General features: G+C 41.3%; 1 protein-coding gene across 1 annotated transcript; it reads left to right on the forward strand.

Moving 5' to 3' along the window:
- Positions 1 to 1,793: 1,793 nt before the first annotated feature.
- HOXB13 (homeobox B13) lies at positions 1,794 to 16,868 on the forward strand. The gene is made up of 2 exons (XM_060783137.2): positions 1,794 to 2,527; positions 16,306 to 16,868. The coding sequence occupies exons 1-2, from the start codon at positions 1,870 to 1,872 to the stop codon at positions 16,596 to 16,598; spliced, it is 951 nt and encodes a 316-aa protein (XP_060639120.2). The 5' UTR covers positions 1,794 to 1,869; the 3' UTR covers positions 16,599 to 16,868.
- The last annotated feature ends 1,490 nt before the right edge of the window (positions 16,869 to 18,358 follow it).

An 18,358-nucleotide genomic window follows, 5' to 3' on the forward strand; every position in this document is an offset into this window, starting at 1 on the left:
TCCCTTGCCACGCTTTGCTGTGGCCCAGTATGTATATATGTGTTTTGTGTGTGTATATATATGTGTGCATATATTTGTGTATCTGTGTATATATGTGTTGTTTATGGGTATATATGTGTGCGCACATGTATGTGTATAGATGTGTTTATATGTGTGTATATATTTGTGTGTTTATATGTGTATATGTATATTGTGTATATCTGTGTCCTTGTTTATATGCATATCTGTGTTTATATATGTGTGTATGTATGTGTGCATGTATATATTTGTGTGTGTATGTGTATATGTATATATGTGCGCATGTAGAAGTATGTATGTGTATATTTGTGTGTGCTTGGGTATAAATATACATATGTGTATGTATGTGTGCATGTTTATATGAGTATGTGCGTTTGGGTATATATGTGTGCGCATATATGTGTGTGTAGATGTGTTTATATGTGTGTATATATTTGTGTTTATATGTGTATATGTATATTGTGTATGTGTGTGCTTGTTTATATGCATATTTGTGTTTATATATGTGTGTATGTATGTGTGCATGTGTATATTTGTGTGTGCATGTGTATATGTATATATGTGTGTGTAGATGTATGTGTGTGTATATTTGTGTGTGCTTGGGTATATATATATATACGTATGTGTACGTATGTGTGCATGTGTATATGAGTGTGTGTGTGTGTGGGTATATATGTGTGCGCATATGTGTGTCTGTAGATGTGTTTATATGTGTGTGTATATATATTTATGTATGTGTATATTGTGTGTGTATATATATTTATGTGTATGTGTATATTGATATTTATGTGTATGTGTATATTGTGTATATGTGTGTGCTTGTTTATATGCATATTTATGTTTATATATGTGTGTATGTATGTGTGCATGTGTATATTTGTGTGTGCATGTATATATGTATATATGTGTGTGCTTGGGTATATATATATACACGTATGTATATGTATGTGTGAATGTGCATATGAGTGTGTATATGTGAATGTGTATATGCATGTGTGTGTATCTGTGTGTGTGTGTATCTGTGTGTGTGTGTGTATATATATATATATGGGGTGGGATATAGATATATAGTGTATTTTTGGGGTTTTTAAGTCCATTCTGCTGGGGTTTTTTTTGTATTTTTAGGGGTGGTGAACACTCGTTGGACTGTTAGTTGTATTGTGTCAAAATTTCGTATCAATTCGTCCAGTGGTTTCTGAGTTATGTTAATCCCACAAACGAACATTACATTTTTATTTTTATATAGATACTTCGTTTCTTTGTGTATCTATCTGCATTACTTGCACACACACAGCAACCCAAGCTCAGAAATCATTGACACAAGAAGCGATGAGAGATGTGCAGGGCGATGGCCATCGCTCCCCCTCTTTCCCCTCCCTTACACCACACACACACTCACAATAAGCTCAGAAATCACTCTCGGCCCCTTTCAGGAGAAGTGTAGCCCCCTCCCCATTTTCCCTTTGCCATAGAAGCAGTTTTGCCATTGCTCTCTCTCTCTCTCTCTCTTCCCCCCTCCCCACTCCCCTCAAATAAGGAAGCTCAGAAATCCTAAGCAGCCTCTTCCAGGAGAGGCGGGGTCACGTGACAGCTGCCTCTCCCCCTTTCCCTTTCTCTCCCCTTTGCCATAAAAGCCTTTCTGCCCTCGCTCGCTCGCTCCCTCTCCCCCCTCCCTCCCCTGCCCCTCGCTCTCAGCCAATGGGCGCTCCCCTCGGGCCCAGCGAGGCCTTGGCGGCGACAAGTCTCCCAGGCGACCCTCCCGCCGCTTAAAACCATCCCAGCCGCCTCTCTTCTCCCGGAGTCCGGGCCCCTCTCGCCTCCCGTTGGGGCCCACATGAGCTCTCCCGCCGCATGGACCCCGAGGACGCCTTCGCAGAGGAGCCGCGGAAGAGCATGGAGGGCTTGCCTTTCCCGGCGCCCGGAGGAGCGGGAGGAGGAGGAGGGAGCACGAGTAGCAGCAGCAACCGGAACGGGACTCCTCTCCCAGGCCCTGGCTACCCCTCTTTGGACGCCGGGGAGCCCTCCGCCAAGCCTTGCTTGCCCCCTTCGGTCTCTTCCGCCGCCACAGCCTCGCCGTTCTCCTACGGATGCTTCCCCGGCGGAGGAGGAGGCGGAGGAGGCGGAGGAGGTGGAGGAGGAGGGGGCTACTATTCCTACCGCGTGGCCCGCAGCGCCCTCAAACCGGGGCCCATGATGCCCCCGCAGCCGGGCTACCCGGAGAAGTACCTCGAGGTCTGCAACGTGGCGGCGGCTGAGGACTACCCCACTCGCCCGGCGGAGTTCGCCTTCTACCCGGGCTATGGCGGGCCCTACCAGCCCGTGGCCAGCTACCTGGACGTTTCCGTGGTCGGTGGAGGGGCCGCTGGAGAGGCCCGGCACGAGGCGCTCTTGCCCGTGGACCCTTACCACGAACCCTGGGCCCTGGCCGCCGGAGGGTGGAGTGGCCCCGTGTGCTGCGCCAAGGAGCCCAGCCCCGCCGCAGGGCACTTTTGGAAAACCGCTTTTGCAGGTAACTCACTCCAGCTTCTGCCAACCTAGCAGTTTGAAAACATGCAAATGTGAGTAGATCAATAGGTACCGCTCCGGCGGGAAGGTAATGGCACTCCATGCAGTCATGACCTTGGAGGTGTCTACGGACAATGCCATCTCTTCGGCTTAGAAATGAAGATGAGGCAGAAAATACCGCATCTGATTGTGGACTGAGATAATCCATAATTATAATGAATAATGGGATTGGACTGGGTGGTCCGTGGGGGTCCCTTCCAACTCTAGGATCCTAGCTGACACCCTATATCCTAGAATATCGAGGCAGAAAATATCACATCTGATTGTGGACTCAGATAATCCATAGTTATAATGAATAATGGGATTGGATTGGGTGGCCCCTTCCAATTCTAGGATCCTAGCTGGCACCTCTTAGGGCCCTTCTACACAGCCCTATATCCTAGATTATCAAGGCAGAAAATATCACATCTGTTTGTGGACTCAGATAATCCATAATTATAATGAATCATGGGATTGGACTGGCTGGCCTTTGGGGTCCCTTCCAACTCTAGGATCCTAGAAGGCACCTTTTTGGCATCCCTGGAGTCAGACAGGACTGGACTTAATGTCAGGGGAAAGCCTTTACCCTTACTTTTACCACCTAGAGAAGGTGGGGAACGTTAAGCAGAGGCTGGATGGATTGTGTGCACCTGCTTGGCAGAATGGGGTTGGACAGGGTAGCCCTTGAGGGTCCCTTCCAACTCTAGGATCCTAGTTATCACCTCTTAGGGCCCTTCCATACAACCCTTGGAACAAAACCACAGAAAGTTTCCACTGCTGAAATAATGCTAACCTATCAGAAGCTGTTTACAGCCAAACAGGACTTAAATGTCTTTCTGCCAGAGATACGCTCTCTAGTTGATCAATTAAGAGTACATGGTGAAACAATTAACGATATCATGATTACATCTATTACTTCAAATGAAATTAATCAGAGTTATAAAAATTCGGTATTAATTTTGAGAAATACCCACAACAGCCCTATATCCCAGAATATCAAGGCAGAAAATCTCACATGATCTGAGTGTGGATTCAGATAATCCATAATGATAATGGATAATGGGATTGGACTGAGTTGGCCCCTCTTAGGACCTTTCTATACAGCCCTATATCCCAGAATGCCAAGGCATAAAATTTCACATTATCTGAATGTGGACTGGTTAACTCATAATTATAATGGATAATAGGATTCGATTAGGTAGCCTCTCGGGAATCCCTTCCAACCCTAGGATCCTAGGAGGCACCTCTTAGGGTCCTTCAACACAGCCCTATATTCCAGAATTTCAAGTCAGAAAATCTCACATTATCTGAGTGTGGACTCAGATAACCCATAATTATAATAGATAATGGGATTGGACTGGGTGGCCTTTGGGGGTCCCTTCCAATTCTAGGATCCTAGTCGGCACCTCTTAGGGCCCTTCCATACAGCCCTATATCCCAGAATATCAAGGCAGAAAATCTCAGATAACCCATAATGATAATGGATAATGGGATTAGACTGGGTGGCCTTTGGGGGACTCTTCCAACTCTAGGATCCTAGAAGACACTTCTTAGGGCCCTTCCACACAGTCCTATATCCCAGAATACCAAAGCAGAAAATCTCACATTATCTGAATGTGGACTCAAATAACCCATAATTATATTGGGATTGGACTGAGTGGCCTTTGGGGTCCCTTCTAACTCCAGGATCCTAGAAGGCACCTTTTTGGCACCTCCTTCTTTCCTCTGAATCTGGATCTACACTGCTTATATCCCAGGATCTGACCCCAGGTTATCTGACATCCAGTTCAAAGAAGGTAACACTATGTTCCTCTCTACACTGCCAAATAAAATTCAGATTATCTGTTTTCAATAGGATTATATGCCAATGTAGAAGGGGCCTATGTAAACATGATTTTTGTATCTGGCTTATAAATGTCATTTCCTCGGTAGTTCTATCATAAAAACATGGAAAGAGTTTATTATTCAACTGCAAAAACTTTATTTTTGTGGGACATCCTGCAGCACAATTTGCTATAGTTTTTCAGTGAATATCTCCTTTAGTCTCAACCAATTCAGCATAGTTTGTGGCTGCAACAAAAATGAAGTTTCTGGAGAGTAACAAGTACTTTCAAAATTACTACCATACAATTAAATAGGAATAACACTTTCAAACCAGGAACATTTTTTTCAAATTTTGTAACATAGTGATCTGGGATCAAATCCTGGGATATAGGACAGTGTGGATCTAGCCTCAGTGGGATGGAAAATGGAAAGAAGCTGGGCTTTGAATTGCATTGGTAAGAGCATTAGGCTGCATCTACATTGCCCTATATCTATCCTAGGATCTGATCCCAGATTATCTGCTTTGAACTGGATTATATGAATCTGCACTGCAGATAATATGGGATAAACAGATAAGATGGGTGACATAGGACAGTGTAGATCAAGCCTTAGTGGCCTGTGGGGGGTGTAATCAGTCACCATCCAGGCCTTAAATAGTGGATTTCCTATCCACACAGTGAAAATACGTTCTTCAAAACAGGTTTGAAACATCACTGAATGCCAGTGTGAATGGGGTCTTTGTGTGTCTGTGGAAGGGGATCGTGGCCTAAATACCTCCCTCAAAGCACCATATCCTGTCTGATCTTTTCAGTGTGGCAGTTTGCAATGATATTTCCTGGTCAGCAAAGGTTCAACTGCACCCTTAGAAACGCTGAGATGTTAAAATAATTCTCAGTAAAAAGCAAAATACTTTAAGATACCATCTGCTTTTCAAAGCCAAGGAGGATCAGCCCTGGTTGGAGGGAAGATCACTAAGGAATACCTATATTTCAGAGGGAGGAATGGTCAAAACCAGTCCATGGGTTTGCCTTAAGCTTGTTCTCCTCCACATCGACAAGTTTAATATTTAGCAAATTCTCCTCTACCTTGCCAGTTTTAGGTCCATTTTGCTCTTAGATTTTCCTGGAGTGATTTCTGTCCTCTCCCTGGCTGGATCTACACTGCCATAGAATGCAAACTGCATTATATGGGTCTGCTACACTGACCACACAATGCAATTCAAACTGCATTATAGGGCAGGGTAGATCCAGCCTATGTATGTCAGTTTATTCCTAAAGGGTGTGTTTGTGTGTGTCTGTATACATATTGTCCGTGAAGTTTACCCACACACAATATACGGAGATGAACCAATGATATTATACATATATTATTATTATTATTATTATTATTATTATTATTATTTTGAAACCATACACTCTTATACAGATTATACAAGGATTATATAATCCTTATACAGATTAAACAGATTATACATGAAACCAGACACTCTTATACAGATTATACAAGGATTTTCGTGTATAAACTGAGAATTAGAGTTAAGTAGCATGACTGGGAATACCTATTATAATGTAATATAATATATTGTATATACATATAATATTTATAATATTATAATGTAATACAATATTCTACTAATAATATGGTATTATAATTATATATTTTATATTACATGTAATTACAATATAATGGTATAGTACAATATAGTAATATATAAATTGTGCTATACTAGTAATGTATATTGTCGAAGGCTTTCATGGCCGGAATCACTGGGTTGTTGGAGGTTTTTCGGGCTATATGGCCATGTTCTAGAGGCATTTTCTCCTGACGTTTCGCCTGCATCTATGGCAAGCATCCTCAGAGGTAGTGAGGATGCTTGCCATAGATGCAGGCGAAACGTCAGGAGAAAATGCCTCTAGATTCTAGAACATGGCCATATAGCCCGAAAAACCTACAACAACCCAATATAATATAATGTATGTATGTATGTATATCTTGTAAGCCGCTCTGAGTCCCCTTCGGGATGAGAAGGGCGGCATATAAATGTCGTAAATATAATATAATATAATATAATATAATATAATATAATATAATATAATATAATATAATATAATATACTGAGATGCACTGAAGCGAGGACGGAAAGTAACCAGGCTTCAGAATTTTCTATTTTCGATATCACACACGACAGAGGGGTTTTTGTGACTGATCTGAATGTCATGTGAATCGCCCTCTGTCTCACCCGGATTAATATTATTACAAATGATGTGCACAGTGCGAGGTTAAACAAGCAGGAGTAAACTGGAGTGGGCGGCAGTGTAAACAGTAACTCCTCTACCGAAAACGCCGGCCCTTCCTTTCCTTCTTCATCTCCATTCCTACTTCCTTTATAATTGTGACTAAGGGCCCTTCCACACAGACATATAACCCAGAATATCAAGGCAGAAAATCCCACAATATCTGCTTTGAATTGGGTTATCTGAGTCCACACTGCCATATATTCCAGTTCCAAGCAGATAATGTGGGATTTTATTTGTGGAAGGGGCTCTAGCGCATTGAAAACAAGAAAACAACAAGTAAAAGACACCAAAAGGCGCTCAGACAAAACCTTGGGTCTCTTTGGCTTGTAGTTATGATCTATTGCTGAGAAAAGCCAGAGTTTAATAGGAGCTGGACCCAATCCTCCAACGTTGGGACAGACTTAGCATATTTATGAACACATCTGTAGGACAATAAGAAAGACTCCGAACACATGAAGACTGCTTTTCCCAGTTTAGAGCACCCTAGTCTGGTTTCTCTGCCACTGGATAGAAACCTGGGCCAGGTAAAGTTAAACCCAAGTATCTGTCATATTACCACTTATTTTCGCATCTGAAATCCCTCCAATCTCCTTAAAGCAGCTACACACTACAGATATTTCTCCACAGGTGTAGGGTCACCGATTTTAAAACAGAATTTTTATTAATTTCCTATACACTTCCATCCCTCTTGCGCACATTCCCAGCGGCTCTGTTTTTTAATAAATATTGCCTGATTCAGAAATCCATTGGAAACAAGGATCATTTTCTTTAAGATATATTAATATGGAGGTCATTAATTTGGTTTCAAATGCAAAAATAGAGAATGTCAAGCATGTGTTTGTGGATAATGATAAAATTAGATATCCTGAGATAAGTGGAACACTTCAAAGGCCCCATATACACTGGCAGATAACATACAGATTATCTGCTTTGAACTGGATTATGTGAGTCTACACTGCCATATAATCCGGATCAAAGCATATAATCTGTATTTTAACTGGCAGTGTAGATGGGGAAAAAGAAGGGAAGATGCAGGGTTTATTTCAGAAGCAAAGAATCTAACTTGAGTGGTTACAGGAAAGGAAAGTGTTTCCTTTCCCGGGAGTCTGGGAGTTTGAAAGGGCAGCTGAGTTTTCTTCAAGCACATTTTTCTGGTTTTTTGTGAACCAATTTTGGGGGGGGGGGGGGGGGAGGTTTGTGAACCAAAAAAAAAAATAGGATCAATTTCTTGGTGCCAAAAGAATCTTTGTCATTCCACATAAGTGAGCTAACAAGAAAAGCAGCCTCTTGGGATTCTTTAGTTGGTTTTTATCACAGTGTAGACTGCCTGTGGATGTGTTCTCCTAGATTCACAACCTCTACTCTACTGGTGGCACCTAGAAAATAAACACCTAGCTTAAATCTTAGGAAGAACCACACAATACTGTTGAAAGTCCGCAAACTAAGACAGCAAAAAATGTGTGAAGAGAGCTCCTGTACCCATATAAGGAAAAAAGAGGGGAATCACATCTGCAAACAATGGATTTTTTGGAAAGCCTAAGTGGATATAGGCTTGTTGCCTTTAATATAATATACATAGAGGTTTTGTGGAAGATAGTGGGGATGGATTGTGGATGGGATGGATTTCTTCTAGGTGCAAGGAAGTCTTGTGGATTAGGTTACTCTTGGCACTCTTTTCAACTCCTGCAGTCCCATGATACTTTGCGTGGTCCCCCAGAGACCACTGGGATGAGGAATGTGACAAAAGATTTCACCACAAGAGGGCAGGAAACTCCTAAGAGGAGTGTGACTCCAACTCCAAACCCTTCACTTCAAGCCAGAGCTACAAAAAATTCCTTTTCATGGACTACAATACCCAGAAAACCTTTTGACAAAATAGCAATTGACTAGGATGGGAGGAATGTTCTTGGAGTTGTGAGCCAAAAAAAGTAACTTTTCCAATATATGCATCATGAATAGTTAATTCTCTCCTCATTCTGAAGAAGAATCTTGGTTGCAGTCATTGGAGGATCAGGTAAGAGATGTCTTAGCAGTTAAACTCTTAACTTTGTTATGATTGCACAGGACTGGTCGTATCATTAGGCAGCAGGAGGCATCAGCATCAGCTTTGAAGCTGCAAGGCTATTCAATGGTAATCTAGGTGACCATTTGCCTCAAATAGACAAGAGTTCTTTCTCTTCCACAGAACTCATAGCAGCCCAGAAAAGTGTTTCTTGTATGCCTTTTTGTCATTTTTGACTTGTGAACCTAAAAGAAACATTTGCTCAGAAGGGGTTTGCATTTAACTTTACTTCCTCTGAGGCTGAGAGAGTGTGGTTTGCCCAAAGTCAACCAGTGGTTTTCCATGGCCAAGCAGGGACTCCGATCCTGGACTCTGGAATTACCCAACACTCAGAGACCGTCCTAGTGTCATAAAAGGGCAGGAAATTGTTTGTTATTTAATTTATTATGATTATATTATATTGTCAGGAAGTCCTCATCCTGCCTATAAAGATGCAGCAATAACCAAATAAGGAGGAAAAGAGCATTTGTTCTCCTCATTCTGTACCTTTCCACCTGAGAATGTTTAGATAAAACAATTGTAAGGTATACTTTTAGCAAATAAAATATAACCACTGGGTTGCTGTGAGTTTTCCAGACTGTAAGGGCATGTTCCAGAAGCATTCTCTCCTGATGTTTCACCCAAATGACCCAGTGATTCCGGCTATGAAAGCCTTTGACAACACAAAATATAATAATTTATCTCTCTGCTTTCTTTCTTTGTGGTCCATGACGTTTTGCACAACATGGAACTTTAAGAAATCTTTCTTTCCATGTCAATTCACATACATTTCTAAGCACTATATAACAGGCATGGGCAAACTTTGGCCCTCCAGCTGTTTTGGACTTCAACTCCCACAATTCCTAACAGCCTACCGATCCAAAACATCTGGAGGGCCAAAGTTTGCCCATGCCAGCTATATAGCATTAGCTTTGTGTCAGTAGTGACAATTACGAGGTCTCTATATACCAGGCAGTATTGAAATTGAAAAGTCATGTTGATCCAGTTCAGTCCAACATTGTGATCGCTCAGCGATGATTTATTATTGACAACATAGCCAGTTAAAATAGAGCACCAAGTTTGTTTGTTTATTTATTTATAAAGCTTTTTTTGGCTAACAAGCTTTATGGCTACAAAGATGTTGAGATGACACGGTAATTATAAAGATGAATATGCTGTAAGAGAAGAAGACTGAGTCAGAAAAATAAGAATAAAAAAGCATGTACATGCATATTAGTGGGTCCTTGGTAACTCCTCGGGTTTTGTTCTAGTTCTTCTGTGGATACCAGAATCCATGGACACCCAAGTTCCATTAGAGTAAAGGTAAAGGTTTTCCCCTGACATTAAGTCCAGTTGAGTCCGACTCTGGGGTGTGCTGCTCATCTCCATTTCTAAGCTGAAGAGCCGGCGTTGTCCGTAGACACCTCCAAGGTCATGTGGCCGGCATGACTGCATGGAGCGCCGTTAGCTCTATACATACTGACTTTGTTTTTTGGAATGTGTTTTAAAAAAATATTTTCAAGCCACAGATGATTGAATCTGTGGATACAGAAGGCCAATAAATGTATACATTTCTGTGTGCACAGTTGTGGTATCAACATTACCTAAAATTCAATCTTACTACTAATGTGTACACTGCAAAGCTATGGATCCAAAATCAATGCTGCAAATTTCTAGGTCCAACAGTGTGCATTATGGAGTTTTAGCTTCTGAATATCAGGACAAGGTTTTATTTTTCCAGAACTGATTGTGACAAAGGTCCATATACCGAAATTATCAATTTTTCTGATTTCATATTTTAGCTTCCAGTACAACGTCAAAAGTAAATGGATAGCAGGAAACTTCCTTTTTCACAAACCCAGTTGAAATGTATGGGGCCAGCTCAAATTTAAGCAGGTCTTGTTCAGATCTTTTCAATGGGTTTGCTTTAGTGGTACAGTTAGGTAAGGATGGCTGTAGAATTAATATAGTTTAATTCAATGCTTTGGAGTCCTGGGATTTGTAGTTTGGTAAGGCAACAGCACTCTGATGGATAAGGCTCAAGACTTTCTAAAACGACACTCGCACTGAGTCATGGCTTTTAAAGTGGTGTTGAACTGAATTAATTCTACAGTGTAGACCAGGCATAGGCAAACTTGGGCCCTCATGTGTTTTGGACTTCAACTCCCACAATTCCTAAAACCCTCAGGGGGGAAAGAAAGGGGTCTGAGGGTATTAGCAATTGTGGGAGTCGAAGTCCAAAACACATGGAGAGCCAAAGTTTTCCCATGCCTGGTGTAGATGGTGTATTGTGGTCTGGACATTTACCCCATAGTCCTGCCTTGACTATGCAAGTGACTTGCCATAATGCAGTGACACTGTTAGGCACCACAGGCTGCACAATTACAGTGGGCAATTAAATGAATTCATCGCTCTTCAGATTGAATCCTCCAGATAACAATAATAATTTGCACAGCCCTAATGTGTATGCATTCCTATCCCCACAGCACAGTATGGTTGTGTGGGTATGGTTGCCAAAGAGTATAAATATTCAGCATGAATATTTAAGCAATATTTAATGCTGTAAGATCCATGAGTAGCATCCAGTGTTATTTATGGGCATCCCAGCAGGAAAGCATTTCTCCAAATAGACAGAAAGCAAAAGCTGAAAGCTTCTCAAAAATACAGCAAGGATGTTTATTAGTAACTTCAATAAAGACATTTCTAAGATCTTTAAGCAGCAGCTAAACATTTTTAAATCTATGACCTGAATTCAGATTTCCTCATTTCTAGGGCCCTTCCAGACAGCCATATAACCTAGAATATCAAGGCAGGATATCACACAATATCTGCTTTGAATTGGGTTATATGACAGTGTGGATTCAGGGCCCTCCCGCATTTTTCGCTTTAAACTGGATTATATGAGTCTGCACTGCCAGATAATCTGGGATAAACAGAAAACCTGGGATCAGATCCTGGGATATAGGGTCTGTCTGGAAGGACCCCATGGGTCCTTCCCCATAATTATATACTCCAGAATATCAAGGCAGTAAATCCCACAATATCTGCTTTGAACTGGGTTATCAGAGTCCACACTGCCATATAGTCCAGTTTAAAGCATATAATGCGGGATTTTCTGCCTTGATATTCTGGGCTGTATGGAAGGGCCCTAAGAGTAGACCCATTAAAATGAATGGCAGTTATGTTGCCCATAGTTACCTTAATCTCCACTGATTTGACTGGGCCTATTCAAATAAAGTGCATCTACACTATAGAATTAGTGCAGATTTGGTGTAGCACCAGCACTCTTTTGCAGACCATCTAAAATGACAACTCCCATAATTCCATAGTACTGAGCAAAGGCAATTAAAGAGGTGTCAAACTACATAAATCTACAATGTAGATGCACCCTAAGACTGGGTCTAGTTTGCTACTTCCTGGAGCAGCCTTTGCATCACTTTCCATTAAAAAAAACAACATTTGGCCAGAACAGATTAGTAGTTCTTTTGTTTTATTTTTTTAAAATCATATCAAATTTCTCAACTCTAATTCTATTTTAGTGTTCCTCTTTTGTATTTTTAAACTGTGTTGGGTTTTTTAAAAATTGTAAGCCTGGATTTGGGAGAAAATTTCAAGTATAATGATAACAAAAACTAGAAGGGATGCATTGAATCAGGGAGATTTATACATATTTATTTGCCATTCAAAACAGATTTCCTCTAATTGAAACTAGCACCTGAATTTAGACTTTATTTCCTGAAATATACTATGCTTTCTGTTGCTTTCATTTGAGGATTGAAAATAATGACCATGCAGTCTTCTGCCTCATTCTAGCAGTATCAAAACTGCAACTCGATTCCTGGACTAAATGGGTTTTCAAATCAATATTAATTTGTTATCTATGTAAAAAAATATAGCAGTAAGGGTTGTGGGAAGGGAAGGAGCTGAAAGACTACTTCATCTATCCACATCTCAAAAACAATAGAAATCACCAGGGTTAAAATATTTTGCACATGAACACACATGCACACACATACAGAAAACTCACATGTAAACAACATCTCTGGGCCCTTTCAGACAGGCCCTATATTTCAGGATCTGATCCCAGGTTTTCTGTTTATCCCAGATTATCTGGTAGTGTGGACTCATATAAAGCAGATGTCTGGAAGGGGCCCTTATGTGTTATGCAGTAACACATAATTGGGAATGAAAAGCAAGAAAATCATAGTCATGTTTTGTTTTTCCTTCATTTGCATATCATTTCATGCCATTTTATTTTCCAATATTGACAAACTGGAAGAAATATTTGTGTGTGCATACTATTTATTAATATTTACACTGCAAGACTTTAATCTAGTCCTAGGATGTAGCATTTTCTCATCAGTATTTTCCAACACCAAGTAATCATGTTACATTTAGAAATATGAAATCAGGTCCTAGAAATTGCCGAGATACTAGGTCGATTTCTTTATTCCTACATACTCTTTTTTTCTCATTTTTAGTATGGTTTCTCTTTGAGAAAGGATACTTTGTAATACCATTTGTATAAATGTGGAGGGCGGTGGCTTTAATAATAATAATAATAATAATAATACTTTATTTATATCCTGCTTTTCTTACTAAACGGGCCCCAAAGCTGCTTGCAACATTATATAAAAGACCATACAAACCAATATGGAAAACAATAACTTATAAAAACATATTTACAATAATAATAATAATAAATAAATAAATTTAAAAACATGTGTCTAATACATTTATTTATCTATTTATCCTATTTTTACCCCACCTTTCTCTACTCTGAAGGGGACACAAGGCAGCTTACATATAGGCAGTTATTAAATGCCTTAAAACACATACAATTCCAACAACATTAAAATTAAATTAAAATTAATACATATTAAGCATTAAAAAGGGCTTGCGAATAATAATAATACTAATACTACTACTAATAATAAATTTATTTATTTATTTATAACCTGCCCCCTCTCCTCTAAAGGATGAAAAAAAAAAGATGGTTGCTTATATATATATATATATATATATATATATATATATATATATATATATGAGACGTGGTCCAATTTCTCAATACTATACCCTCCTTCTCTTCCAAACATTGGAATCCCATCCGTTAGTTTCAAGTACAGTAGACCCATTGAGCCAGTTGTTGAAGGGTAAGTCAACATGTGGCGAAATCTAATGGATTGGACGGTTTTGCTCTGCCGGGACTGACAATAGCATTTATTTGGAAATGAATGCTATGGAAATCATTATTTCCAATAGTAAAAGTGCCTAAAATGGACAATTCAGTCGAAACTAAAGTATCCTACCCATCTTTCTTAAACATAAACGGACACATCTTTGTGTTTCCTGACTGGGGAACAAGGTGGGGGAAAGGTTTTGAAATTACGTCCCCCTTCCAAAGCCATTTCCACGATTAATTGTGAAAAGGATTGTTTCCCAACCAGATCAGTTAGATAGAAATCTCAAGTTTCTCTTCTTCTGTGTCTAACCGACGCGATTAATCTGACCTGTCCAGCCCTACTTTCGCCCACAGACGACTTCGGTGAGGTTTCGTGGACAAAAGAGGCCCGAAATGGAGGAAATACTGATTTGTACAGAAAGGACTGGGCCCAGAAAAGGGGGGATGAGAAGGAGAACAGTGGGGAGGGAGGAGTGGAGGAGGGAGAGGGCGAGAGAAGAGAAAAATGTAGGGAAGGGAAGGGGCGGAGGGATTGAAAACATGTCTGTGGGGTCTTGAAAGTAAAGCGGAAAAATTAGGGGCTAGGAAAAAATAAACAAACATTGTGTGTGTGAGAGAAAGGATACTTAACGGAGGGACCCAGAAATGCGGGGAAATGATGCATCTATATAAATAAAAAAAATATATAAATAAAAATGTCATGTTTGTTTGTGGGATTAACATAACTCAAAAAACACTGGACGAATTGACACCAAATTTGGACACAATACACCTATCAAGCCGACGAGTATTCATCACTCCTAAAAACACTGAAAAACACAGCAGAAGAGCCACAAAAATGCATTACACCACATGCGCAAAACCACATATATACACAAACACACATATATACACATATACACAAACATATACACACACATATACACACATGGAATGCATATACACAAACAGGGCCACAGTAACACCTGGCAGGGGACGGCTAGTAGATTCATAAAAATGAAGGGAAAAATTAGTGGGTAGGACAAATATATATTGCAGCGTTATTAAAATAGTGAAACTGAGAGCAGGAAAAGTAGGAAGATGAAAGGGAGTTCAAGGAAGGGGCCCAGAAATGGGGAAATGGGTCTACAACACTAAAAAAAACACAGGAGAATTCCAGAAAAGAAGCAATCAGGGCCAGCCAATCACCTCCCAACAAAGGATTCCCCTAGGCAGTAAGAAGACAGACCTTGTACCTGCTGGGACATTAAATGCTAATCAAAGTGGCCAACTGAAACATTCACACCTACCTCCAACAGACAAGACTTCCTTCTCCCACCCTGGACTTTCCACAGATATATAAATCCCATTTTCCTAGTTTCCAACAGACCCCACAACCTCTGGGGATGCCTGCCATTAGGTGTGGGTGAAACGTCAGGAGAGAAAGCTTCTGGAACATTGCCATACAGCCCGGAAAATTCATAACAACCCGGTCTGTAAGAGTCTTGAATATAAAGAGGTAGAGAATAATGCAACAGCGAGGGAAGGAAAACTGGAGGCCCTTCCACGCAGCCCTATATCCTAGAATATCAAGGCAGGAAATACCACATGATCGGAGTGTGTACTCAGATAACCCAGTTCAAATCAGATATTGTGGGATTTTCTGCCCTAATATTCTGGGGTATAGGCCTGTGTGGAAGGGCCCTGAGTGTGGACTCAGATATCCTAATTCAAAGCAGATATTGTGGGATTTTCTGCCTTAATATTCTGGGATATAGGGCTGTGTGGAACAGTCCTGTGTGTGGACTCAAATATCCCAGTTCAAAGCAGTTATTGTGGGGTTTTCTGCCTTGATATTCTGGGGTATAGGGCTGTGTGGCAGGGTCCTGACTGTGGACTCAAATATCCCAGTTCAAAGGAGATATTGTGGGATGTTCTGCCTTGATATTCTGGGGTATAGGGCTGTGTGGAAGGGCCCAAAGTGTGAAGTCAGATATCCCAGTTCAAAGCAAATATTGTGGGTTTTTCTGCCTTGATATTCTGTAATATAGGGCTGTGTGGAAGGGCGTTGGGGGCTCTGCGTGTGTGTGAGAGAGAGTGTTAAACGGAGGGGCCCAGAGAAGGGTAACGACTGAGGGAAGGGGAGGTTTAAAAATACACAGAGCGAGCCAAATCGAAGAGGCAGAGCCATCTGGAGAGTTTGCAGAGGAGAAGGCTGAGAAAAAGGAGAATTCATGATGGTGGTGGCCTGGGTCGGGGGTTAGTTTGGGCTCCTTTGAAAGCCAAGGAGTGGATGGAGAATCCCCTGATTTCCCTTGTCCCTTTTGCACCCGAGGGAGACAATGGGGGACGTGAAGGTGGGCGATGGCGGCTGGTCTCCCGGCTTCATCCTCTCTCTCTTTCTCTCTTTCGGGCAGAGGCTGTCGGGCAGCACCCGGCCGAGGCCTGCACCTTCCGCCGAGGGCGCAAGAAACGCATCCCGTACAGCAAAGGGCAGCTGAAGGAGCTGGAGAAGGAATACTCCAGCAGCAAGTTCATCACCAAGGACAAGCGGAGGAAGATCTCGGCCGCCACCAACCTCAGCGAGAGACAGATCACCATCTGGTTCCAGAACCGGCGGGTGAAGGAGAAGAAAGTGGTGGCCAAGGTGAAGAGCGCCAGCGCCAACGCCAACAGCACCAGCGCCAACAGCACCAGCGAGACTCCCTGAAGAAGAGAGGCCGGGAAAGAGAGACAAAGAGAGGAAGGAAGAGCTGGAGAAAGGCGCCGTGGCCCAATGCGGGCAAGAGGAGGCGAAGTCGGTTTGGGAGATCCGAACTAAGACAAAAGAGTGGCCTTTGGGGAGGGGGGCGACCTCCCCATCTCCACCCTGTTCAATTCTATATGTACAATTCAAATTCCCCTGCTTATCATTATTTTTTAAAAATAATTATTGCTATTTTATGTTGTTATTGGGTGCTCCTTCCTTCGATTTGAAAAACCAGGCACTCTTTGTCCATCTTGGGGAGGGGGGGGGGGGTTGGGGAAGAAGGAAACCGCGTGCAATTGAGATATATTTTTCCCTGTTTGGGTTTTTATTTGTCTGTCTATCTGTCTGTGTCTTTTGTTGTTCTGTCCGCCTGTTTTTGTTTCCTTCGTCTCTCGCTGCCTTAGTATCCCAGGGCTCTGCGCATTATAGTCTTCTCTTTCTTTGTACCAAGTTCAGGAACTCTGAATTGCTTTGAGGAAAGAAAATCCAGGAAATACAAACAGTCACAAGCAATCCAACCGAGTTTCGAATAAATTGTCAATAACTACCAAGGCCTGGTTTGCTTTCGGTTCCCTTTGTCTCTTAGTCGGATGGGAAGAATCCTACTACCTTTTGTAATCTCTGTGAGAAATGGATTGCTCTTTTTTATTTGTTTATCCAGGAAGAGAAGATACTGTTATTGTCGAAGGGCCCTTCCACACAGCCATATAACCCAAATCCCATAATATCTGCTTTGAACTGGGTTATCTGAGTCCACACTGCCATATATTCCAGTTCAAAGCAGAAAATGTGAGATTTTATTTAGCTGTGTGGAAAGGGCCGAAGGCTTTCATAGCCTGGATCACTGGGTTGCTGTGAGTTTTCCGGGCTGTATGGCCATGTTCCAGAAGCATTCTTTCCTGACGTTTCAACAAAAGAATCCCCCAGGCAATAAGAAGCCAGACCTTGAAACTGTTAGGCCACACACTCACTGATTCCTTGCATGCTCCAATATATTTTCCAACAGACCTCACAACCTCTGAGGATGCCTGACATAGATGTGGATGAAATGTCAGGAGAAGATAATAATAATAATAATAATAATAATAACCTATATAAATAAAAATATAATTTCGTTTGTGGAATTAACATAGCTCAAAAACCACTGGAGGAATTGACACCAAATTAGGACACTACACCCCTATCAGGCCAAAAAGTGACCATCACTCTTAAAATACTGAAAAACACAGTAGAAGAGACTTTAAAAGCCAAAAAATAAAAAATAAATTACAACGCACGTGCAAAACCACATATATACTCAAACACACACACACATATACACAAATCTATACACACAGAAACACATCTACACGGGCTGGGCCACAGCAACGCATGGCAAGGGGCAACTAGTAATAATAATAATAATAATAATAATAATAATAATTTTTATTTATAACCCACCACCATCTCCCCAAAGGGGACTCGAGGCAGCTAACATGAAGCCAAGCCCAAAAATAATACAACATAATTAGACACAAAACAGCAAAAATACATCATAACAAAATATATAAAATAACATAGTAAAATAAAAAAATGCTTCTGGAACATGGCCATACAGCCCGGAAAACTCACAGCAACCCAGTTACTGTCGAAGGCTTTCATGGCTGGAATCACTAGGTTCTTGTGGGTTTTTTCGGGCTATAGAGCCATGTTCTAGAGGCATTTCTCCTGACGATGCAGGC

This window comes from Anolis sagrei, chromosome 6, assembly GCF_037176765.1.
Source record: "Anolis sagrei isolate rAnoSag1 chromosome 6, rAnoSag1.mat, whole genome shotgun sequence".
In the NCBI taxonomy this organism is placed as follows: Eukaryota; Metazoa; Chordata; class Lepidosauria; order Squamata; family Dactyloidae; genus Anolis; species Anolis sagrei.

Coding starts and splice junctions, on each gene's coding strand:
- HOXB13 (XM_060783137.2), top strand. CDS start 1,870: ATGGACCCCGAGGACGCCTTCGCAGAGGAGCCGCGGAAGAGCATGGAG. Junction 2,528..16,305: donor TTGGAAAACCGCTTTTGCAG/GTAACTCACTCC, acceptor TCTTTCGGGCAG/AGGCTGTCGGGCAGCACCCG.